This window comes from Thamnophis sirtalis, unplaced genomic scaffold (assembly GCF_051295495.1).
Source record: "Thamnophis sirtalis isolate CommonGarterSnake01/CBP01778 unplaced genomic scaffold, rThaSir2_p1.2 scaffold_6, whole genome shotgun sequence".
Taxonomy (NCBI): Eukaryota; Metazoa; Chordata; class Lepidosauria; order Squamata; family Natricidae; genus Thamnophis; species Thamnophis sirtalis.
The window spans coordinates 51,124,151-51,150,729 of NW_028261386.1; the positions used below are offsets into that span (position 1 = coordinate 51,124,151).

The following is a 26,579-nucleotide window of genomic DNA, read 5'->3' on the forward strand; positions in this document are numbered from 1 at the left end:
CTACCTCACACTTTTATATGTCCAGATTTTACAGAAGATGGAGGCATGCATGAAGGAGAAAACATCAGTAGGATAACCCAATAGAGTAGATTAGAGTAGAGTAGAGCAGAGCAGAGCAGAGCAGAGCAGAGCAGAGCAGAGCAGAGCAGAGCAGAGCAGAGCAGAGCAGAGCAGAGCAGAGCAGAGCAGAATAACAGAGTTGGAAGGGACCTTGGAGGTCTTCTAGTCCAACCCTCTCCTCAGGCAGGAAACTCTACACCAGTTCAGACAAATTAGATATATAACAATATCAACAGCAATAGCACATATACCTATATATCACCCCACTGTAAACTGGGTGGTTTACAATGTCAGCAAATTGTCCCCAACAATTGGGGTCCACATTTACAGGCCCTGGAAGGATGGAAGGCTGACTCAACCTCAAGCCCTGTCGAGCTCGAACTCCAGGCTGTGGGCAGAGATTGCCTGCAATACTGAATTCTAACTACTGCACCCCCAATTGCTATTGTTGAATATTTAAAACCCCCAACTTCTTTCAGATCACTTAAAACATAAATGTGTAATGTAAAATGATAAATGACACTCTCTTTTTCTACAAATGGAACTACTAGATATATGGCTTCAGATTCATGGATATTGGTAAACAGGTGAGTCATTCCATTTTTCTTACATAGAGTTGATGCCCTAAATCTCTTTTTCTTTTTTTCAAGGCTTCCTACCAAACTTAGACTAAACAGCCTTTTTAAGCATCTTTGCAATGAAATATTCACTTCATCTAAAACAAAACGATAAAAGTATTATCATATTTTTCGGAATATAACCTTTTCCCCCTCAAAAAAGAGGCTGAAAATCTGAGTGCGTCTTATACACTGAATACAGCATTTTCTTGCCTCTTGAAACTCCACCCCTTCACAAAAATGGCCGTCCATAGCCTTTAGGGGGCTTTCAGAGTGCTCCTGTGAGCTGGGGAGGGCAGAAATGAGTGAAAAAGGGGCATTTTTTGCTCAATTTCACAGCCCCCCCCCCGGCCCCCCCGGAGCACTCTATAAGCCTCCTAAGGCTATGCATGCCTTTTTTTGGAAAAAAAACGGGCTTGTTTTCATGAAAAACGGGCTGTTTTGGGGAGGTCTGCAGAGTGCAAAAACATTTTTTAAAAATGTGCCTCTTCAAAATCTTGGTGCGTCTTATACTCCAAAAAATACGGTAACAAAGGCATTCATTTCAGTGTTATTCCCAAGCCAAGTATCTGGCACTTCAGTCTGCCCCAAAATACAATCCCAGCTCATTTATCAACTTACCAAATGGGACAATAATAGGACATGTAATACTATATGCCATGATGACCGTGAATACGCATAACATCCCAGCATACATTGCTCCAAATTCAAATTCATAAGCTTGTTCCTATAAGGAAATCAAAATACATTAAGCATGAAAATAATTCACATAAATTTCTAAGGAAACTGATTTTGGCAAATGTATATAAACACCAGAAACAATCAACTCCTTACTTATATAATTATGTGCACAATCTAGTCTTGTGATAAAAATTTCAGATTCTTAAATGGGAATATTTCGTACACACTGCAACATTCCCAGACTTCAGTGAGTAAACATTGCTTGCACAGATACCATTTCATGGGCAAAGGCTGACTCCCTCATTTTCTAAACCTATTAGGCCATCATTGCTCAGGAAAGCCCCAATGGTGGTGAAGATCTCTCTTTGATAGTGGCTACACCCAACTCTTACACTGAAGATGCTCTTGAATAACCAATTAAACATTCTGGAGGTAACAGCTGAGAAGCTCATTGTCAAAACAGAATGGCACATAGCATCTGGAATCATTCACTGTAAAATTTGACAACAGAACGGTGAGTAGGGTCAGACATACTCCCTATTTCCAGATAGATTAGAAGTTGCATATCTTTGACATATGAATCTCAATTGGCTACTATTCCAAATATGGCCATTGCTCATTCTTCTAGGAGGGTAGCTAATGTGACTATTCTGTCAAGACAGCAATGTCCTTGGGGATAATATTCAGGAGGGCCACATTGTCTGTATATTTCTTAATTGTTCTGTATAATGCATTTTTGCTTTAGCGGAAGATATTTCTGTGAGAAGACGCCTGAAAGGATAGTTCCTTTTCTCTAGCTGCATGTCATATTCAGCATGTTCCTCTCCCATGGTAAATATGGAGACCACTCTGGTTTGCTTGCTGTGAAGGGTACCCTCCACCACTGTAGGAAAGTGAAATGTTAGTATTTATCAGACAATTTTCTTTCTATAGTGGATGATTGGCATCCAGCTGTCCTTCTGCTAAGTATTGCTTATGGTATGGAAGGCAGGGGAGAATATATCATTATATGTTTTTTCTCTGAATACGTTACTGTTGCTGTTATTCATTTTTCTATCTTTAGGTGACATAACTAGGAGCTGATGCATCCTGCCATAACTATATGCAAAGTTCTGTCTTCTGGTTTAAATGGAAAGAACAAATTCAATAAAGGATATCTTCTACCCAGTAAAGGTAAGAAGCTTTTTTGATAAGTAGTGATGTTTCATGCACTACTAAGAGGTCAAAGAGTCTCAGAATGAAGGGCAGCAAACACAAATGGGCAGAGATGTAAAACACTCCAATGGAAGAATTAAATATAAAATGTGTTATATCATAGAAAGATTTGATACCTGCTGAACATTTCTCCTCTCAGCAGAAGATTTGGCCATCATCATGCGAATGGTGTACATCATAAGGCCTGGGAAACGCACCAATTGTGTTCCATTGCCAATAAAAGCTGAGGCAATTACATAGTTTACAAAGAAAGCTCCCTGATCAGGCAAAAAGACACATCTGCAATGAAAAAATAGGCATGCAATCTTATCTCCTTTTCACCTATCTGGAAATCATGGTGAACAGTGAGCATTTTCTTTCTCTCCTGCACATCTGTCTTGAATGGAAGCAGTGAAAACAGGGATCAGTATTGTCTTCGATGTCCACTCACAAAATATGAAATCAATCCAACAATGATTTGCCATATACTCATTTATTTTAAGACAACTAGAAGAATTTTGAAATACAAAAAAGTGATGAACTTTAAAAATACTGCAAATTCCTCTGAGGACAAAGGAAGTTCTGAGTTAAACTTAGGAAAAACAAAGTATTTTTTCAATGCTTTTCTGCTATGAATGAGATTTGCAGAGGCTTAAGGTACATGTTTTGCTTTTGTAAGGCTTAATCTAAGTAATTTTCTCTTTACCACTCATGCCTCCTCAAAAAAGTTGCCCTGACTCATTCTGAGGAGTCAGTAGCTCTCATGGCATATGAAATATATTCTAGAAAATATCAGTCAAGGGTGAACATCATAGTAAATAAAATCTATTGTTTGATTACATTGATGTCCCATCCACACAGCAGCCCTTCCTCCAATTCCCCCCCCACAGCTGAGATAGACTGGGTTGACACAGAATGACCAGCCCAAAGTCATACCGTGATTTTTCTCAGATTTAAATCCTTGACAAGATATCAGTGGCTTGAGCTTTGAATATCTCTGATAGATCACTGCACGTGATGTACTTGGGGCCAATGGCTGCACTAAAACAGAAAGGCTGCAGTGACTGGAGCACTGGTTCTAAGTAGAAGAGACAGCCTCTCAGTGTGGATAGTTCCAGTTTTTCCAGGGTTTTAGGATAAGTTTAAGAGGCATTTTAATTTTTAGAAAGCAATATTAAACTTCCCCCATCAACATTCCTTCTGAAGTTGCATAAAAGCCACACAGAACTTATACAGCTCTTTGGCTTCACAATGCCTTCCTTTTTAATGGAATAACTTTAGGTCACACTTTTGGGGAGCAGCGCTCCTGAAGACACAAAGAGCAATGTTTACTAGTTATTCAAAATCATTTCCCAAGACAAACAAATCATCACATAAGAATCTTTATATTCAGTTCTTCCCACTGCATAGTATCAATTTATGATTCATAAATGAAATAGTAACCCATTTGCATATCCTGGGTCAGTTAGCAAAAGGATGAAAGCTTCTTTTTAGATACTTACTCTAATCTAACTTTAGATTCAGATGCTTTATCAAATACCCAGCGAAAGAAGAAATCCAGACTGAAAGAAATATTTGGTGTTAATTTCTCCAATTTACTACAACATCAAATAGAAGAGAAAAATTTAAGTACAACAAATTTAATAGTTTCAAATAACTTCACTGTCTATCACCACACATATTATGAAAGCATAAAAGTTATTTTAAAAAACCCAAGCTACAAATGGACCAACTTTAACAATCATTCATTCAGCTGCTATTCAAACTTTTGACAGCATTGAATGAGTGGAACTTACCAGTCCTTAGAATTTCAGCCATTACAATATTCTGTGGTCACCATTTGCAATCTTCTTTATTGGTTTTCGACAAGTAAAGTTATTGGAGAAACCAGCAGGAAGTTGCAAGTGATGAGCACATGACATCCTCACTTAACCACTCACAGGGATTCACTTAACAATGGCAATTGGGACTGCCAGAATTGCTGTAACTAAGCAGTGCAATCATGTAACAATTATTGAGCTTTACAACTGAGAACTCCTGTATCGTGGTTTTTTTTTTTACATTTTAGCCAATTAAAATCAATTATAATGTGTTTGATTTTAAAATGAAACAAAATAAGAAAGGTTTTTGAATAAAATCCAATGAAATTCTACTCTTGGTGGAATTATTCAAATGGTGTAAAAAGTAAAAATAACACCACTCCCCTCCCCAAGATGGACATGGCAAAAAAATCAATTAGGGCTGAAGGCTCACTGGAACAGGACTAACAGTGGCCTTTAAAATGCCATGAGTGTTTAGAAATGATTCCCCTGCCCCTGTATCTGTATCCCTGGAAAGGAGGGTGCTATTAGATGAAATGTAAGATGGTTATGTTGCTATAGTTCCATCAATAGAGCCTAAAAGTTTATGAATAAATTGTCCACTCACTATATTCTGCCCAGGGAAGATTTCTAAGGTGTGGGAACATTATAGATGAAAAAGGCAAGTCCCTTGGGCAATTCTGAATTTCAGCCGGCAAAAAGACATAGATATATAAACAACAGATATAGACTGAAATGTGATAAGCAAGTGAAAAGTATTCTACCTCTCAAACACTTAAATGTAGAGAGTTGCTGATTATTTTTACATGATTTATGTAAATTTTGTACATAAGAGGAAATATGAAAAAAAAGAGGAAGAAAAAAAAATATTTTTTTGGCATGGCAAAGATTGTTTCAGATATTTAAAAGCTGCAAAAACATAAATTTAAAAGAATAGAAACCATGTCATACTCAGAATGCTAGAATTTTACAGTAGCCTTTACCTAGTCAAACCAAGTGAAGGTAATATTAGTACCATGAAGATCAAAAATGAATAAATCTTGTGCATCATTATTCTGTTTTCATTAGACCTATTAAAAAAGAAGAAAATGATTAGTTGTTGCACATTGTCAAACATTATTGGGTTTGATATGGTAGTTACAAATGGAAATGCTTAAAATTAAAATTTGGAAATAAGTTGATTTTGGATTACTCTGGAGTTGGTGTTATTTGTTACTCTGACTGTTTTTACACTAGTTTCTGTCAGCTCTATCTAAAAATAATCCTTTAGTGCAAGCATCCATAAGTCAAATACTGAACTGGATCCAATAAGCTATACAATAAATATTATTTGTTCAATCATTTAGTTGACTGTTTTCAATGAAAACCCCAGTATGTTAAATATAAAAATAATTTGTTTATTTATGATCCAAGACCAAGTCACAAAATTTAAAACACAGCACATCTTCTGGATAGGAAGGCTCCATTTACAGTCACTCACGCCCTGGTCATCTCCCGTTTGAATTCTATAGCGCACTCTACATGGGGCTGCCTTTGAGAAGTACCTGAAAGCTTTAGCCTGTACATAATATAGCGGCAGACACCGTATTTTTCAGCGTATAAGACGCACTTTCTCCCAAAAAAGAGGGTGAAAATTTGGGTGCGTCTTATACACTGAATACAGCATTTTTAGCCTCCCAAAACCACACCTCCTTCACAAAAATGGAGGTGCAGAGTGTTTTGGGAGGCCTGCAAAGTGCTCCTGGGGGCTGGGGAGGGCAAAAATAAGTGAAAAATGGACCATTTTTGCTAGTCGTCCACCCCCCCCCCCAGGAGCACTCTACAAGCCTCCTAAAGGCTATGCATGCCATTTTTTGGCAACAAACGGGCCAGGTTTTGTGAAAAATAGGCAATTTTTTGCTCGTTTTTACCCTTCCCAGCTCCTAGGAGCACTTTGCAGGCCTCTGAAACACTCTGCATGCCCCATTTTTTCACAAAAAATGAGGTGTGCAGAGGATTTGGGAGGTTTACGGAGTACAAAAACTTTTTTTTTTTTAATTTACCTCTTCAAAATTTTGGTGCATCTTATACTCCGGTGTGTCTTACACTCCAAAAAATATGGCATGTGTGGCCCTAGAACAACATAAGTTACACTTCAGCTCTGTGAGCTGCAGTGATTCCCAGTTTATTTTCAGATCCAATTCAAGGTACTGGTTTTGACTTTAGCTCTTTGACCAAATCCTTCAAGGCATGGGGCCAGATTATCTGAGGGACCACTTGTTCCTGATTACATCTGCCAGTCCCATCATGTCCGGCAGAAGAAGTATGTGGCAGGTTCTGTCTTCTGAGGAGTTGCATCTAGTATAATCCAGAACATGAGTGTTTTCTGCTGTGGCATCCATCCTGCAAAATATCATCCCCTACAAGGTAAGATTAGCCCTCCCCAATTCACCAACTGTTAAACTTTCCATGTCCCTCAAAACGTGGATGTGTCAATTGACCTGGGGAACTCAAGGCAATGGTGAGTTGTTATGACCATAATGGAGTCCACAATTACTTGTGAGGCCAGACTGGACAAATAAAATCGTGACTGGTCTGGACAAGTAAAAACTGGTTTCCAGCAAAAACATTGATCTATTTTCCACCTGGCCTGTAATTGCCCATATTGGAACCATGTTTGAACTGCCTTCTCCTCTTTTAATACCTCTAAGGATTTTAATTGTAGTGCCCCTCCTTCCAAAATAAGAAGCTGTCTATAAGTAATTCTATCCTGTTTTTGTGCTATATTTATATTTTCAATTGCATGTCTAGGAATTGCCCACATAGCTATCTTATCATTTAATTTATGTTGATATTTTTTCCAAACCCGCAGTAAAGCATTTCTTAAGATATGACTTTTAAAGTTTTTGTCCAGTTTTTTGTTAAATAACAAGTAAGCATGCCAACCATATACCAGATCATATCCTTCAAGGTTCAGTATCCTATCATTAGTTAAATTGATCCAATCACTAATTACGGACAACACCATTGCGTCATAATATAGTTTTAAATTTGGTAGTTTCAAGCCTACCCTCTCGAGTATATCTTGCATTATTTTTAGCTTTACTCTCGGCTTCTTTCCTGCCCATACAAATTTATTGATACCTTTCTGCCATTCTAAAAGATTCGCATCTTTTTTAAGTATAGGTAACATTTGGAAAAGAAATAAAAATTTTGGTAAGATATTCATTTTCACTGCCGCGATTCTTCCCAGCAAAGATAAGTGTAACTTCTCCCATTTTTTCATCTCTATCTGTATACTATGCCAGAGTGGTTCATAATTATACTTGTATAATTTCCCATTTGAGATTGAAATATTAACTCCAAGATATTTAACCTTTTTGACTACCTCACATCCTAACATTCCTCCCAATTCCTCCTTTTGTTTAGTATTCATATTTATGGCTAATATTTTCATTTTCCCTAAGTTTATTTTAAAACCAGACACTTGACCATATTGATTAATCGTATTGATTAAAACCATACTGGATTCCTGCGGTTGTTCCAATATTATGACCAAATCATCCGTAAAAGCCTGCACTCTGTATTCTTGCTGCCTAACCTTAATTCCTTTTAGGCCCTCCAAGCCCCATATTTTATTCAATAATACTTCCAAATTATAATAAACACTAGTGGGGACAAAGGACAGCCCTGTCTTGTACCCTTTCCAATTTGAAAGGATTCTGTTAAACTTCCATTGACTGTAATTTGAGCTGTTTGCTGTTAATATATTGCTTTGATTGCTTGTAAAAAACTCCTATCTGCATTTTCTACAATATCTTCAGCAAAATTACCAGTTAACTCGATCAAAGGCTTTCTCAGCATCCAGAAATATGAACGCAGCAGGGATTTGATTGTTGTTTCCCAAGTATTCTAATGCATTAATAATTAATCTAACATTACTTTTCATCTGTCTCCCTTGTATAAAACCTGTTTGATCACCATGTATCAATTGTTGGATAACCAGCATTAACCTATTTGCTAGTATTTTAGTAAAAATTTTGTAGTCTACATTAAGTAATGTAATAGGTCTGTAGTTTTTTGGTTGAGTAGTATCTTGATCTTCTTTGGGTATCAAAGATATAAAGGCTGTCTTCCATGAAGGAGGTACCTTACCTTCCATTTGAATCTTATTAAATAATTCTCTAAGAGGTTCTACCATTTCCAACTGTAAGTTTTTATAGTAAGCCGCTGTCAAGCCATCTGTGCCTGGTGCCTTCCCTGGCTTTAACTGTTTAATTACCTGTAAAATTTCCCCCGAGGTTATTGGTTGATTCAATTTTTGCCTGTGTTCTTCTTTAACTAAGGGTATTTTTTCTTTATCTAAGTATTTGTCTATATATAAACCATTAATTTTATCCCCCTTATACAACTCTGTAAAAAATTCCCAAAATGCCTTTTGAATCTCATCCTGTTGAAATACCTCCTTCCCTTTGTAGGTCAATTTAGATATATTTCGAATTTTCTTTTTTTTTCCTAATCTGATAAGCTAACCACCTGCCATGTTTATTTGCATTACAGAAAGTATTGTGTTTTGCGTATAACAAACTGGTGGCTACCTGGTCAGAGATCAACATATCAAATTGGGATTTTAATATGGTGATTGCTTCCTTGACCTTTGTATCGCCTGGATTCATTGTTAACTCCAGCTCTTTCCTCTTAATTTCCTCCTCCAACTCTGTTCATTTTACCCCTTGTTTATGTCTATGTGATTTATTTATATTTATCAATACTCCTCTCATATACGCTTTGCTTGCATCCCATACAAATTCCATAGGTGTATCCTTATTCATATTAAAAACAAAGTATTCAGTTAGCAATTTTTTACAATCATTGATATACTTTTCATATCTAAATAAGTTTTCATTCAATCTCCAAGACTTTCTTGCCTGTACCACCCCTCCCAATTCCATCCAAACTGGGTTATGATCCGAAAGGACCCTAGCCGCAATCTTTGTCTTCTTCACCCTAGAAAGCAAATCATTAGTGGTTAATATGAAATCAATCCTAGAAAAGGATTGATGTCTATCAGAAAAAAAGGTAAAATCATATTCCTCTGCATTTCTTTCTCACCAGATATCTCTCAGTTCAAAGTCATCCATCATGTCAAAAAAGGATTTAGGTAGTTTTGCTCGTATCTTAGTGTTTGGGCGAGAAATCTTCTTATCTCTCTTGGTATCTATAACACCATTCCAGGCACCCACTAATATATAAGACCTATAATCCCACTGTACTAATTTAGCGTGAAGATTTCTATAAAAACCGTCTTGCTGTTGATTAGGAGCATAAATTCCCAAAAACAATGTCTTTTTCCCTTCTAGGATTAGATCTAATGCAATGTACCTTCCATAGGGATCTGCTTCAATTAATTCAGCTTTCATATCTTTTCTTAAGTATACAATTATACCATTTTTCTTTTCCATAGCAGAAGCTACAAAATGTTGACCGAATCTTGGGCTACTCAGATATTTTTCATCGGTTGATTTAATATGAGTTTCTTGTAAACAAATTATATCATTCTTGAACTGTTTAAGATAGTGAAATATTTTCTTTCTCTTCTGTGGAGAATTCAATCCGTTGACATTCCATGTTAAAATCTTAGTTGTCATCTTTGGTTAGCTGAAGCTTTTTTAGAGCCTCCTGCATGGCCTGTTTAACCTTTGGCCTAGCTCCCCCCATTGTTTCTGAGGTTGTTGCTGTGGCTCCTTGATCGATAGCCGGTAGTTGTTGCGGTTGTTGCATTTTAACTTGTTGCTCCATTCGTCTAGTAATCATATGGCTAGGTCTCTGTTCCATAACACCTTGCGCTTCTAGAAGAGAGAGATGATCCATCTTATCTGGTAGTTGTGTGATTTGCTGTCTGTCTTGTCTTTCTTGTGATCTTTCTCTGGGTCCAGAAGGTGCAGGATGTCCAACCTTCAAAATATTATGGTAGAAATCTCAGGCTTTCCATACGGAGTTGAGACGATATCTTTGCCTGTCCAGTGTAAGTATGATGCCAAATGGCGCGTCCCATCTGTACTGTATCTGACAATTTCTAAGTTCTTCAACTAAAAAGGCATAATCTCTCCTGGCTCTTAGCATTTGAGGTGGTATCTCTTTCAAAACAGTCAGATCTTGACCCCCAATCTGGAGCTTAGTTTTATAAGACTCTTGTAATATCGTGTTTCTGAGCTCTCTTGTAGTGAACTATATAACAATGTCTCGAGGAAGCTGCTTCTGCTTTGCCACCCAAGAGTTAACACGATAAACTTTATCGATTTGCCAGTCAAGCCCCTGTCTTCCCACCAGATTATCAAAAGCTTCTGAAAGAATCTGTTTCAGGTTTTTCTGTTTTTCTTCACGCAACCCCCTTATTCTTAATGCGAGTTCCATTTGTCTGTACTGTATCATAATAATTTCTTTTTCAGCATTTTCGACTTTTCGTTGCACCACCTCTGTTTTCGATGTCAAATTAGTATTAGCTTGATTAAGATCCTCTAAACTATCTTCAACTCCTGAAACATGTTCTGTCAGTACAGTTACAAGCCCCAGCATATCATCTTTAATTTTAGCAACCCTGGCATCAATTTTATCATACAAGTCCTCCTTAAGTTCTTTTATCTCCTCTTTTATCTCCCCTTTTATCTCCTCTTTAAAATCTTTCAGTTTGTTTTCCACTTTAATTGTCAGCATTTTATGAGCTTCACTCAGTTCTCTCAGGAAGAGTTCTGTCGTTAGTAACTTTCCAGTAGGGGGCATAGAGGGCGGTGGCTGTGACTTTGTACCAAGTATTGGCGATGTGCTTCTGGGGGGCTGAAGGAGGGGGTTTCAAATTAGGATTTGGTTTTGAGGCAATTCCAAGTTTTATCTTCAAGCAATTAGAAAGACTCTACTGGCCCGCTATACAGTTGTGGAAAGAGGTACTAAATCACCCCTTTATTTTGAGGGTTTTTTTAAACAAAAAAAAAACTTCGTAGGACTTTTCAGAAGGTTTCAAAAAATAAGCATTGTAACCAAACAGTTCAGCATATTCATCACCGTTTGGAATGTCTCTATATTAGCAAAGAGTCTTTTAAAAGTGAAACTAATTAGTAAAGATCTGTTGGCCGGCTATGAGGCAAAATAATAAGTCACTCCCTTCCTTTGAAGTTTTGAAACTCCGTAAAACTAGATAAACATTGTTACTCAGCAATTCAACTGGCTCGTTGCCATTTTAAGTGCCTCTTTAAATAGATAAAATAATGGAAGAGGATCTTGTAAAAAAGAAGCTAGGATTTAAATAAACAATTAATGCTCTCGCATACGAGTTCTGCTCGTTTTGAAATCAAGTAATTCAATCTTTGTTCTGAGTGGGAGGGACGCTTACTTTGTGCTGCAAAGCAACTTGAGATTTCCAGCATGGAACAGTTCTGCCTTCAGTTGGCCCCCCTTCTCTTCGCAGACACAGAAGCTGCAAAGATCAGAAAGGCATTTGCTCGACAAAACTTATCTCCTTCCCTTCTTGCCCGAAGAGTAAGGTGTCTGTCAGATGTCTGATAGATGATCATCTAAACAGATAACGCGACTGGTAACTCGAGAGTAGCTATGTTTAGCTGCTTCCATCAGTAAGTCCCGCCCAGGAAGTCAAAAAACATTGTAAATCACGATAAATCATAAGTCATGACTGCAGGATGCTGCAAATGGCTGTAAATGTGGACTGGTTACTAAGCACCCAAAATTTGGTCTTGGACCATAAACAAACAAATAATTCCATCAATTGCAAAAAATCACATTGCTTGGATCTGACATATACTATGCTGATACATTACAATATCCTAGGTTTTGGGGAAGAACTCAATACATATGAAGGCCAACTCAAGCTAAAGAAATGGCAGCTGTGACTTTACATTATTGTGAACAGAGAATAATAATATAAATATTATTTTGTAGTTTATATAAAGCTAAAATCAGAGTTGTACAGAAAAAGAATGTGAGGAAAGTAGACATTACTACAAATTCTGAATATTATCCCTTGCCTTTCCTATCTTTTAAATCTTCCATGTAATTTCATGAGCCAAAACAAAGAGTCTTCTTACTTTGTCCAGTGTGATTCAAACACTGTTGAATAATAGACGATGGTTGGTAGCAAAGCTGTAAAGGACCACAAAAGGAGTGTTGGGAAGAACTGACTAATAACAGGATTCTGATGAAAGAACAAAGAAAAATATAACTAGTTCTGCAGATTTATCACAAATGCGACCAAGCCAAATATATTTATTATATCAGCTTAACCACCACTGAAATAAAATTGGTCTTATGAAAAGAATAATAATAGCAGATAGGATTTAGAAAGAGATCAAAATCTCTTAGCAGCTTAATCCAAAAACAAAGATTACATTTAAAGAAACCCCAAAACTTGGTAATTACCATTTCCAAACAACACCCTTTAAAAAAAGTTGAACAACTTTTAGTGGCAAGAAACTGACATGACTAATTTTTGACGTGTCTAAGGGCTAAGAATGGCATAATGCAAAGTGAATGTTGCTGGGAATATTTCCTTTGTGGGATGGCAGAATTTTAATTGATGTTCAATTATCCTTATTGAGGACATAATTTTGTGTTTCCTATCTCAACACAACAGAAGAATGAATTCTGGCAGTAACACACAAACTGTATCAGGGAACACAACTATAGGACTTAAAGGATGAAAGTTGCTCACCTATATTTGAGAAATAGGTGTCAGTATTTATTAAATGTGGTTGTAGTTCACATTATTTATATTTTCTTTGCTTTTATTAATTAGAATGATAGTCAAGTTTAACCTCAGATAAATCTTTTATGACAATATAAAGAAGCACAGATGATTAAAATCAGATATAGTGCATTACTCACATTAAGATATTGAATCGGTTTGGTTACGTAGAACTTGTCCATTGTTGAAATAATGATGGAAGGGGTTGTCAAGAAAAAGAGACCAGCAAAAAGGAGTAAATTGATAAAAAGCCATCTACTCCACCAATTCCGTCCTTGAACTGAGAGATTATTCCTGTCAAGCAAAAATAGAGAAGAGAAGCAGTAACAGTGCTTATTTTCCAAACCAGTATTAAGAATATGATAAGTTTTGTTCAAAATAAAAATATGTAAAAATGAGAAAGTTATAGGTAAGCCTGAAGAGGAGATTAAATGGACAAGAGATTGCTTATGCCTTTTCCTAGCCTGCTGCCTCCCTGAGTGCAACCTAATCATCTACCCCAACCTCCCAACTGTTTCTTCATAATGTAGCATTTGTTTGCCTTTACTGAAGAATCCAGCAGGGTACCCACTGTAGTAACTTTTACCAAGAAGTGAAAGAACTCTGATAAAAAATTTCTCTATCTCTGGAATACAGCTTGTTTAAAATGAGAGAGAAATTCTTAAAATCATCTAGATTTATGATGGCAAACTATGGCATACGTGCCACAGATGGCATGCAGAGCCCTCTATAGGCACGTGAGCTATCTGCGGGCACGCAAGTCGTTGCCCCGTATCAGCCCGCCAGCCAGCTCGTTTTCAGGTCTTTCGGGGGGAAATGTGGGAGGGGTCATGCACGCATGTACAGGGTGGGGGAAGTGTGGGGAGTCATGCACGCATGCACAGGACATGCGCAGGGACGCGCACATACATGGGGTCCCCTGCGCACGCATGTTCAAGGAGGGGTGCACATGGAGGTCATGCATGCATGCATGGGGGCACTGGGGGGCATGTGCATTGCATTATGGGTGTGCGCATGCAACAAAAAGATTAGTCATCACTGATCTAGATTCATGAATACAAATTGGCTAGATTTCTTTCATGATAGTTTAAAATAAGGATTTGAATGCTCAGTCTTGACTGTAAGGCATGTGTATTGTTCAAGCAGAACATAGAAGTCCTGTAAAATACAGTGGTGTTTAAAAGTTTGTGAACCTTTTGAATTTTCAATATTTTAAGCAACATTGTACCTTAGACCGTTTATAAATCAATGCATTGGATTAGTTTATATTTTTAGTCTGGACATCAATGTAATTGTTTTGAGATTGTATTTTCAAGATGTTCTATCAATTTCTGGCCTCATAATTAAATAATCTGACAATAATACAGACAATAGCTAAGATAAATTTCATTCATCTTCTAGAAAAAACAATGGTATCAAATTTCATTTCTTTTACACATGAAATAAGAAGGGAAAATAAGATACATTACCAACAAACATCTTGAGGATATGTAGCATATTTAATATTCCATTTGGAAATCCGAAGTTCTTTGCTATAAGCTGATGGTTGAGGGTCTCCTTTGCACTTAAAGCCTTGACATTTACAGGCATAGTAATCTTTGAGAATGCTGCAGTAAAATTAAGCATTTTAGCTTTTATAGTTGACTCAACATAGAATCATTATTTTTATAGACTGCACATAAAAGGTTCTCCTCAATTTTATGACTGTTTTTACAGCGGACATTAAGTGAATCATACAGTCAAAAGTCTAAATTCATTCCCCCAAATGGGTGTTTTTTGTTGAAAATCAGCAAAAAATATTATAAATTTGATGTGACTACGGGATGTTGCAACCAATTATAAATGTTAACCAGCTGTCAAGCACGCAAAATGTGGTCGTAAGACCGAGGGGTGGGGGGGACAGTGCTACATTTTATGACAGCCAGAAGTGCTTTTTGGGTCATAAAGCACTTTTCTCACGTTTGTTGTAAGTCAAAGACACACAAATAAAGCATATGATAAGAAAATGTTTACAATATTACTATCTGAAAGATGTATGATTGATCTATTCAAAGCAATGTAGCTGAATCAAGAGGTTAATTTTACTAATCAGTAGAATACGTACACAGATGCCTTTTAATAGGATTTCTGTGTTGGGGGATCCAATCTGAATTGGTCACTGGGACCATCACCAGGATTTTTATGAATTGCCTTCAAATAGGATTTAATAGAGCTGCTTTGAGTTGGAAGTAACCTTAGGGATAGACTGACGTTTCATTTCATTTAAAATAATAGTAATAATAAAATTTAAAATACACACTTACTGAGAGGCCATGGTTATTCTCTGGAATGTTACAAAAGCCATTCCCAATGGCTTATCGTTAATTAGCTTCTCTTCTTTCAAGTATTCTTCCATACATTTTTGGGAAACTCCAGTATAGTAATCTATAGCATCTTCCTGTTGAAAAGCAGAGTGCTGTTACATTTTAATATTCAAGTATTTATATATAATCCTATTCCACTGTTCCATTTGTTTCTTTTTATTTTTCTTCCTTAGGTGTCTAGTAGTTTCACATGCAGTTATTTCAGTAATAATAAATCAAACTTCTTTTAAAAAGTTACCATCTACCTTCAAGTTTCTAGGTTCTATCATATCTTAAGACTTAAAATAGACACCTAACATCAAAAATGTCATTAAAAAAGCACAACAAAGAATGTTCTTTCTGCGCCAACTCAGACTGCCCAAAGAGCTGCTGATTCTGTTCTACAGAGGAATTATTGAGTCTGTCATCTCTATAACTATCTGGTTTGGCTCTGCAACAAAATAAGACAAACACAGACTTCAATGGATAATTAGAACTGCAAACAAAACCCACAATTGCAACCAACCCGTCTTTCATAGACGACCTGTATACTGCACGAGTCAAAAAGAGGGCTGTGAAAATAACTACAGACCCCTCACATCCTGGACACAAATTGTTTCAACTTCTATTAATATGACACTATAGGACATTGTACACCAGGACAACTAGACACAAGAACAGTTTTTCCCCGAATGCCATCACTCTGCTAAACCACTAATTCCCATAACACTGTCATATTACCTACTGTATTACTATTATTCTTCCCTTCCTTCCTAGTACCTATCTCTTTCCACTTATGACTATAATGATGTTGCTTGTATCTTTAAAATTTATATTGTTTTTATTTGTTTCCTAGTATAATTTGATTGCTTATTAGTAACTGATGACTATCAGTAAGTGTTGTATCTTATGAATCTTGATGAATGTATTCTATTTTAGTTTTCTTTATGTACACTGAGAGCATATGCACCAAAGACAAATTCCTTGTATGTCCAATCACACTTGGCCAATAAAGAATTCTATTCTATGTGTATTTAGAAAAAAAAAGCATGACAAGTATTAGGGAATATAAGTCATTTGACTCTGCATGTGATTCAATTGCTGGGGCGAACGAACTTAAGAAAGCAGTTATGTTTTAAATTCTTATTAGTCTTTTCCTAAAATGCAAGCATGGCAAATCTTACTTAATTTTAAACATTGCAATGATTTAACATTTTAACTAAGAAACACAATAGCTTCTTACCCTTTCACATCCTCTGATGTTACAGCAAAAGAACTGACCACATGGCTTTGTATGTATGCGATACCTTTTACCAGTATGCTCGAAAGCTTGGGTGTAATAAGCCAAATTCTTCTCTGCCTTTTTTCTGGTATAAACACATACATAAATGTGATATGGCAAGGAATTTATTAAAATGAAGTGTGTATCTAAAATATGTATATCTAAAATATGTACTCATTTTCACAAATAATATTCATATGATAGGCAATATACTTAAGCGGCTAACACATATCATAGGTATTCCAAATATTTCTACTTAATTATGCAGGCTTAATCATGTAGATATTATTTATATAAAATTCACTTTTAAGTTTTGCAGTTAATTCTGTTAACTAGAGGAACCTAATTAGGTAAGAAAAACCTTCAAAGTCCTTATAGTAATAGTTTTTGAAAAGATGTACACTTTTATTGAATTATTAAGAATAGATCATCTTTAATATTATAAAGTGTGCTTAAGCATTTGGGGTCTTAAACAGGGTATTTTACAGGACAACAATGAAAGCAACTCTCTTCAAAGTTCAGGGCTTAAAATAATCAAATAATAAATTAAAATACAACCTTAGATTCTTGTTTAAAATAGCACTGGATTTAATGGACCAAAAAATGGAGAAGAAAATTATGGACCTCATTATTATCTCAGATATACTGTTAATAACAGCATCTCAATGAAACGTCTAATTGTTCCATCAGCCATTTTTGGGCCAAAGTGATTGCCTTCCAAGTGTCCAAATTCCAGGAACAACAATGGCATTTGATACAATTGAAAATTGTAAACACCCTTCTTTCATCTCCATTTCCACTGCATTAGCCACCTAGAGCCATATTTAAATCAGCCCTAGCAGCATGGATGAGGATTCTGCCTTTTGATATATCTGAGAAGGGCATCCGCTTAGTGCTATGTCATTTCCTCAGAGACCTGCAAACAAAGCTGTAGGCAACATCATAAACTTGAGATGAAGTCTGCAAATGTTGACTTTCTCAAATAATTTGCTTATTTTTGTTACTTTTGAAATATATTGTATTGCACCTTAGTCAGCAAGCAGAATATAAATCCTTTAAATAAATACGATAAGATGAGAAAGAAATTAACCAGTTTTATTCACCAAACTCCTTAACTGATCAGGCCATCCTGTATCTAAATAAATTCAGTACAATACAATATAATAGCAGAGTTGGGAGGGACCTTGGAGGTTTTCTAGTCCAACCCCCTGACTAGGCAGGAAACCCTATACCGTTTCAGACAAATGGCTATCCAACATCTTCTTAAAGTCTTCCAGTGTTGGGGCATTCACAACTTCTGGAGGCACACTGTTCAGAACACACACTGTAGCTTCCCCAATAAATGCACTTCCTTCGAACTTCTCAGAACAAGAGTCAAATTGACTGAACAGAAAATGTATGAATTATTTCACTGAGAGAATCAGACATTTAACAAATGAAATCACTCTACTGTGAGCGTTACTATGACATCCTTCCAATGTGTTCTCTATTGAGCATTTGCACATATTTAATACATTTTACAGCACGGGTCTTGTGGGTTGTCTGGTGACACACAACCAATATTTATGACAATGGCACAGAAAGCCTATTGAAGTTAGCACATTTTATACTTAAAATAAGATGCTTTCTCCATAATACAGATACCTTTCATCGGACAGGTATGTGAGTTTGGCTACATCGTAACACAATTGTACCTCCTGCACAATGCAAGTTGGATATGCCTCTCTGCAAACAGAAAAAAATAGCTGAGTTACCACAGATTAATTACAGGAAGATAAGTAAAATTTCAAAAGAAAGGAAAATAGAAAAAAATAGGAATGAATTACAATACTCATTTCTCAATATGCGTGACTGAACTATTGCAACTAAGAAAATGTACATTTGAAAATATTTTTATAAAAAAAGAAATTTAAGTTTTTCTTTTAAAAAAAACTTACTGGAAATGATTTTCAATGGCTGTTTCACTGGCATTTTGGGGAAGGCCGGTTATGAACAATGTGCGCTTTACCTACATGTAAAAAATAATGTTCTCAGTGAACTGATAATAGAGAAAGATTGAAAGGAAAACTAAAGTGCCAGATCATCTCCAAAGTCCCTCCTAACACTTTCTTTGTATGATTCTACGACTGACTTCAATTCAAGTCTCTCTTTAATCTATAGACATTTCTAAATTACATTAAATTTAGCTTCAGTTTTTAAATTGTTACCAGGGATATTTATCAGATTTCATGCATGTTATATCTATGTAGGCTAATGTGGAGCCAAGAGGTAAGTAAGTCAAAGTAGTATTTCTTCTAAGAAGACCAGATTTGAATCTGACCCTACCTGAAGTTCTTTGGAGGGACATAGATAATAAGCTTCTATGAATGCAAAAAAAAATTTTTTTTCAGAACTACTTCAGCACACCCCCCCCCAAAAAAAAAAGCTCTGAACCAGCTTTTACAGTTCCTGGAGAACACATAGAAATAACATTACAAATAATTACTGATATTCAGTAGCAAAAAACAAAACAAAAACTCAATTTATTTCACTTTCTTTTTGACAATTTAAAGGTTGGAAGCAAGTGATTAAACCTTTATATAATTATTTCTGTCCTTTAAATTTCAAGTTAAACAAAAAAATTACAAATATTTTCCTTTGTGCATAATAATGTTATCCTGTTATCCTATTATCTAATATATTTAATATATCCTATGTGATGCCAAGAAGTTAGATAATGATGATCAGTGGTGGCATTCACCACTTCGGGAGAACCGGTTGTTAACTTTCTGAGCAGTTTGGTGAACTGGTTGTTGGAAGAAATCATTAGGGCAGAGAACCGGTTGTTAAATTATTTGAATCCCACCATTGATGATGATGGTGGTGGTGATGGCAAATATGGTGCCCTAGTGGGGGTGGGGTTGCTCAGTCTTGTTATGTAAAAGCATTTTCAACTTTTATTTATTTATATTCCACCTTTATTATTTGTATAAATATCTCAAGTAGCAAACATATCTAATAATTCTTCCCTCTCCTATTTTCCCCACAACAACTCTGTGAGGTGGGTTGGGTTGGAAGAGAGTGATTAGCTCAAAGTCACCCAGCTGGGGTTCATGCCTAAAATGGGATTAGAACTCAAGAGTCCCCCAATTTCTAGCATAGTACCTTAATTACTAGAGTAAATTGGCTCTATAGAGGGGGAAAAAGCAGTAGCAATTTAATTTGGTGTCTAAAAAGTCCACATGCTAATCACAGTAAATAGTTTTGGTAGGATTCTCTTATCGTGATGCTTTAGGTAAGAGAAGTCTAAATATTCCTTCACTGGATTGTGCCCTGTAATTGCTTTTTGTTAATTCTCCCTCCAGAAAAAGCAGCAGCTCAAAATATTTTGGTAGAATCCAGATATCCACAGATTTGACTGCAACTAACCAAACTACAGGTGGCTACAAACCCCATTACTAGATTATACTAAAAATATGTTTTTGTTGATAATTTTCATTTCCCATTACTGTTAGCTCCATAATGCAATCCCCTACTCCTGCATACTGCTTATTGACTTCAGTGCCAACTGAGATAAACTGAAAATGATGTTTTTTATTTCATATCCTTATCTCTGCCTCTGTTCTTAAAAAAATTTGTAAACTTCTAGATCAGTAATCTCTCTGAGAAATAAGTTATTTATGCACCATTCTTGTAGTAATTGCACATTAAAAACATAAGGAGGTATGCACTTTTGGCAATACCCGAATGAGAAAGGATGGTTTTGCATTAAAAAAAAACACCTCTAAACTCATTCATATTAGGGTCAGCATGCTTCATTCTCTTGGAAGTGTCAATTTGGGATGGAAATTTCATTACCTTTTGATAAGAAATAAAACATTTAAAACATAATACACACATCTAATATCTCAAATTCAGGTAAATTCATCCTATTATGAAAGGTTACTATTATTTAAAATGTAATTCTATCTATCTATCTATCTATCTATTATGTATAAATATGCAATCACAGCAAATAATTTGGAATATGAAAAATTTAAAAATTCAGATTTTGTAATCAGCTTGAACCTCTTGTTTTCACTTTTCTTTACATAATTCAATACAAAAACATAAATACTCTAAAATCCCATACTAACATATATATGCAAATAAAATCCAATGTTCTCATTCTAAACTCACTTTTATTATGGTCATGTTTATGTTTTTTTAATTGGTAACAATTTATGTCATAACGTTAAAATTAATCCCCTGTCAGAAGCACAGATTAAATAAAAAAGGGGATGGTGATGGGAATTGTGATCTCTTTGTCCTCCACACATACATACAGTTTTGCAAACTTTCAATTACATTTTGTTTTATAAGCAACATTTTTATGAAACACTTGCTGTCTCAGAGAAACTCTAGGTGACTTGATAATGGGGAAAAATCAAAGTGAGAGCAAGAAACATTATTCACAATTTGAATAGACCTATTAACACCACTGAGAGAATCTACAAAGCTGAATCATGGAATGGAATGGGCAATTAAGTTTGTCCCATGTTGAAGACCCCCTCCTCCCATCACACCCTAAATGAAGAAAAAGGTGCATAAATACAATCTGCCAAGAAGCAATTTTCACAATCTTCACAAATATTTCACAAAATATTTTTTAATTCATAGAAACTTACTATGCTTTCTTTTTTGTATCTAATGCAACCCACATGATGTTTCATAAAGATAGCTGTCAAAATCAAGTAAATCACAGCAAAAATTGTATGTAGCCAGAGAAGATTATTCCTGTGAAGTAGAATTATAAATGAAATAATTGGAGCAAAATATTTGCATTGATTACATTTATCATGGCCTCACTTATTTGCCTGGCTTTCTACTTATAGGATGCCTCTGCCTGACGTTTTCAGAGTTGCTTGTTCACCTCTGAGACACATTCAGCAAGTGCCCCTACAAGTAGTCCTTGACTGAAATTATGTCACTGTTGAAAAAAATAGACTCACTACCTGGCCTAGGTTATGGCTGTTGTACCGGCTTTACGATCAAAATTCAGACACATGGCGGCATAGTGCAAAGTTGTTACAACTTGGGAAGCCTCAGCTGCCCATTCAGTTTAGCAATGCAAGAGCACTGCAACTCCTCTGACCCATCTATGCCCCTCCTTTATGCTCATTTTTCTGCCCTGCACAACTGCACTTTTGATGGAAGAACTATGGCTGAAGTCAAGGCCTTTGGAGAAGACAGCTTTATGCCACACTGATGGTTCTGGTTGGTGGAGCAGAGGGGGGCTGATTTGCAGTGCCCCTATGGTCCTAAGTGTGGGCAGGCTGCCAAGCACCCAAATTTTAATCATGTGATTGTGTAGGTGCTTTAACGACAGTAATTTTTAGCCATGAGTTATAAGTCCATGTTTTTAATTTTGAACAGTAACCAAATGAATGATCAGAAGTCAAGGACTACTTGTATATATGTGATTCCTTAGTTTACTCAAAAAGTGTACAGCTCAGATTCAAATAGTATTTTTCCACTGGTAGCCCACTTAGTTAAACTCTTCATATACAGATAGCATATAGAAACAGCTATTTTACTCTTAGGCTTTGGGAATTACCATATTTTTCAGGGTATAAGACACACCTTTTTCCTTCAAAAAAAGAGGCTGAAAATCTGAGTGCGTCCTATATACTAAATACAGCATTTTTTGCCAGCCAAAACCCTGCCCCCTTCACCAAAATGGCCATGCATAGCTTTTAGGAGGCGTTCAGAGAGCTCCTGGGGGCTGGAGAGGGCACAAATAAGCAAAAAAGAGACTGTTTTTTGCTCAATTTTGCACCCCGCAGCCTCCAGGAGCACTCTACAAGCCTCCTAAAGGCTATTCGTGCCTTTAAAAAAACAAAAAAAAACAGGCCTGTTTTGGGGAGATTTGCAGAGTACAAAAACTTTTTTAAAAAATTTGTCTCTTCAAAACCTTGATGCGTCTTTTACTCCAGTGCGTCTTATACTCCGAAAAAATGGTACATTTTTCACATTTCATGACAATACATTCTAAGATTCAAAGATAATTCACTGATAACTGTGTAGTTATTACATTTTTGTTTTCAGTGCACATCTAGCACATCTTATTCTCTTCTACCAAATGATTAAAAAATATTGTCCAAACTGAAAAGTAAAGAATGTTCAAGGAAAGTATTCTGTATATACATCTCATGATTACTTACCCTACTCGTAAGTTTGCTATAGTTGTTCTTCCAAAGCTATATGGATCTTTATCTAAAAGGCAGAAAATAATATTTTAAGTATGTTTTATTCATTTATTTGCAAATAATTATGGTAAGTGTTATACAAATACAGCAGCTTGGTTATCCTATTACTGCTGCTTATTAAGATAAACATAACATAAAATAGCTTCACTGAATCAAATCAAGATCTAATGTCTAATACAGAGGTTAACAGGATCTATCTAAAAGGAGAAAATGGATACAGGCCCTTATTTTGCCCTAGTCCCCTTGCTCCAATACAGAGACTAATACTCCATGATAGACCTGTCTTCTCTGAGCTTGTTCTAAATCTATTTCCAATTAACTTCATCAAATGATTCCTAGTCCTAGTGTTTTTAAAGAGAGACAAAAACAAATCTCGATTTTATGCTCACCTGACACATTTTTTGCAAAGTGTATTCAGACATTCTAGCCTATCTGTAAGGAAGTGATTCAAACTCTCAGGCATACTGGTTGGCCTTTTCTACATTTTGTTCCAGCTCTATAATAGCATTGTTTTAAAAAAGTGATGAGAAATATAGATCATGTTCCAGACACAATTGCTCATTACATTTCTGTAATGGAACTATAATATTAGCAGTTCTATCTTCAATTCCTTTTGTAATGATTCCTACAATGGAATTTGCCTTTCATAATTAACCCTAACCCTTGTCAATATCTTCATTGAACTACTCACTGTGACTACCAGATTTAGATACTGATTACAGGTGGTCCTCAACTTACAACCATTCATTTATTGACCAAAGTTACAACAGCACTGAAAAGTGACTTGAGCAGTTTTCACACTTATGGCCATTGCAGCATCCCAATGGTCACATGATGAAAAATTGGATGCTTGACATCTGGTTCATATTTATGACAGTTGTAGTGTCCCAGGGTCATGGGATCACATTCGGTGACCTTCTGATAAGTAAAGTCAATGGGGAGGTCAGATTTACTTAATAACTGTTACTAATTTAACAACTGCAGTGATCCACTTAATAACTCTGGCAAGAAAGGTCATAAAACGGAGCAAAACTAATTTCACTCATACTTAGAAACAAACATTTTGGGCTTAATTGTGATTGTAAAGCGAGGACTAACTGTAGTTCCATGAAGCTCTGCCCCATCAATGTATATACAAAGTTTTTGTTCCATTATGCCTCAATTTTATACAATGAAAATGAACTTGCAAATTTGCTATTTGGCTGCTCATCCACTCCAATTTAAGTGATATTTCACAAGATCTTCAAAATCATTTTTTTCTTTCAAATACTCTGAGTAGCCTGGTATCATTCACTCACTCGGATAGCTCATTGTTTATGTCTATTTATGATCAGAATTAAGCCTGGGTCCTTACACAAATAATTGAAGTACTCTACTTGTTACTAACCTCCAGAGATAAAACTGTGTATGCTTCTCTTTCTGGTCCCTAACAAGTAAGTAATCAATAAAAGGGCAGGCCCTATTAGCCTATGATCACTAGGTTAGTCAACCTTCTGACAAGATTTTATTAACAGCTTTTACAAAATTCAAATGCAGTATACTATGTTAACAGGATGATCTCCATTCAGGTGCCTGTTGACATTGTAAAAGAAAAAATTAGAAAATTGATAAAGCAGGATAACCTTTGCAGCATCCATGCTGACTTTCCTTCAGCAATACTAGTTCTTCTGCATGTTTATTTTTTCTTTGGTTTTCCATTTTTACCTACTTTTTCTAATACATGACTGTTACATTAACTTTCATCTCATCTTCAGCTCAAGATCAAGACCCAGTCATGTAATCCTTAGCAATATCAGCATTAAAATAGCATTTTCTCCTTATTTCTGTCCTGTGAAAGGGCAGCCATAAGTTATTGAAAACATGCTAGACTTTGACACCCATTATTTTGTAGAGAGATGAATTTAGTAACTTTATATAGAGATAATTTAGACAGAATAGAGATAACAATGCAGACAGGAAATATCATGCCAGTATAGTTTTTGCTGACTCAAAGGGGCAAAAAAGTGCTTCGCAATGGGAAAGGAAACTGGTTAATTATAAGTATTGATATTATACAGTAGAAAAGTGCTAGTGACAAATACAGCAACCAACCCAATGTTCTACAATTAGTAAAAATCTAGAAAACAAAATGGAACTAAATTATAATACAGGGGATCAACTCCATCTAAATCAGTGGGTCTCAACCTTCCTAATGCTGCAACCCTTTAAATCAGTTCCTCATGCTGTGGTGACCCAACCATAAAATTATTTTATGTTTTCTATATTTTTTCAAAAATATGTGTTTTCCGATGGTCTTAGGCAACCCCTGTGAAAGGGTTGTTCGACCTCCAAAGGGATCCCGACCCACAGGTTGAGAACCACTGATCTAAATTGTCCTTCTGGCAATTAATATGTGCATTTTAAAGTTTTAGGATTCTTCTAACAGCAGCATTATCATGGAACGTCATGTTGAAGAGAACACTGAATTAAATAGAAGGGAGTTTCTTGGTACCCATTTTCCCCTTAAGATTTATAGATGTCATTAGCCCTACATTTCTGTGTTCTTTCCTTGGAAAAAGTACAAATAACTGAACTTATACCAGCTGTCTCTTCCCCATACTGGAAAGAATCATATCTGTGTAGTGGAAAAGATAAACCCAGCACATTAAATGGTGACTATCCTCCTTCTCATCCCATCTCCCCTCTTCTTTTGGATATGACCAAGGTCAAACCCAGGATGTCTTTTTTGCCTAATCCTATCAGATTCAAACTGACTCTCTCTGTCCCAGAAAAAGCTCCCGCGCAGCCCCATCTAGACCAAAGAGTCGAAGCCTGTCTATCAGCTCACAGCATGGCTCAACAGCAAATAAGAAGCTGCAACCTAGAGAAATCCCAGCCTTCATATTCTGATCAGCTGATGACCTCAATATTCCATTTCCTTACAATGAACTTCCGCATCTCTGCTGTCCATTTGAAAGGTCCACTTTACCTACCAAGAGAACTCACTCCAATTACAGAAACAAAGACCTGTCCAGCTTCTCCAAACTGGCCAGAAACCCTGCTTTGTGGCCCTCAACTTCAATTTTTTAAAAAAACTTTGCTTTTCCTTTGTTCAGGGTCTGTCTGTCTTGTAAAGCAGGTATCTAATTATCATTGCAATAAATATGGATCTCTTTCTTAGTGTTGTGCTTCTTACTTTGGCAAAATTATATGGCAATTGAACAATTGTGAAAATTATTCTGCAACTGAATAATTTTGCAACAGCTATATAATACTTTTTGAAACTTGGAAACAACATTGTGAAAGAGAAACATTTTTTTCTCTCTTTATTCCGCCACTCTGTTCCCAAAGGATCAAGAATAAATGGAACACGAGGTCTCTAATAGTTTTATAGCTTTCTTTGAAGAGCAGAAATTGTGGATAAAGTCTCTCTCCATTAAGAATTACATCGACAATCCACCTAGACATATTACAATATAACATTCTGCAAATATCTCAATTCCTATGATGCTATCTAAGCAACTTTATGCAGAAATACTGGGGGGGGGACAATTTCACAAACAATTTCACAAAACCTGATCTAAAACATTATATTGTTAATAACAAACTATCTTGTTATACTTACTGATTTGTTACAACCTTGACA

General features: G+C 36.0%; 1 protein-coding gene and 1 long non-coding RNA gene across 10 annotated transcripts in view; one reads left to right on the forward strand and one right to left on the reverse strand.

Moving 5' to 3' along the window:
- The window catches only part of TMEM63A (transmembrane protein 63A), a 45,831-nt gene that overhangs the window by 10,503 nt on the left and 8,749 nt on the right, over positions 1-26,579 (reverse strand). For all 7 annotated transcript variants that reach the window (XM_087717859.1, XM_087717858.1, XM_014058643.2 and 4 more), the window contains exons 7-19: positions 22,910-22,961; positions 21,374-21,482; positions 18,665-18,735; positions 18,372-18,452; positions 16,689-16,812; positions 15,407-15,540; positions 14,573-14,710; positions 13,244-13,397; positions 12,448-12,554; positions 5,356-5,442; positions 4,055-4,114; positions 2,690-2,852; positions 1,299-1,404 (exon numbers count right to left, since the gene is read on the reverse strand). In XM_087717859.1, coding sequence (XP_087573985.1) covers positions 1,299-1,404; positions 2,690-2,852; positions 4,055-4,114; positions 5,356-5,442; positions 12,448-12,554; positions 13,244-13,397; positions 14,573-14,710; positions 15,407-15,540; positions 16,689-16,812; positions 18,372-18,452; positions 18,665-18,735; positions 21,374-21,482; positions 22,910-22,961 — 1,386 coding nt within the window. The remainder of the gene's footprint in view (positions 1-1,298; positions 1,405-2,689; positions 2,853-4,054; positions 4,115-5,355; positions 5,443-12,447; positions 12,555-13,243; positions 13,398-14,572; positions 14,711-15,406; positions 15,541-16,688; positions 16,813-18,371; positions 18,453-18,664; positions 18,736-21,373; positions 21,483-22,909; positions 22,962-26,579) is intronic.
- Positions 1,398-26,110, forward strand: LOC106542801 (uncharacterized). 3 transcript variants are annotated; one of them, XR_015696952.1, is made up of 5 exons: positions 1,398-1,872; positions 2,104-2,189; positions 2,422-2,531; positions 6,600-6,778; positions 25,723-26,110. It is a non-coding gene; the product is annotated as an uncharacterized LOC106542801 (long non-coding RNA). The 3 variants fall into 3 exon arrangements; XR_015696954.1 differs by lacking the exon at positions 25,723-26,110 and adding an exon at positions 15,640-16,286; XR_015696953.1 differs by lacking the exon at positions 2,104-2,189.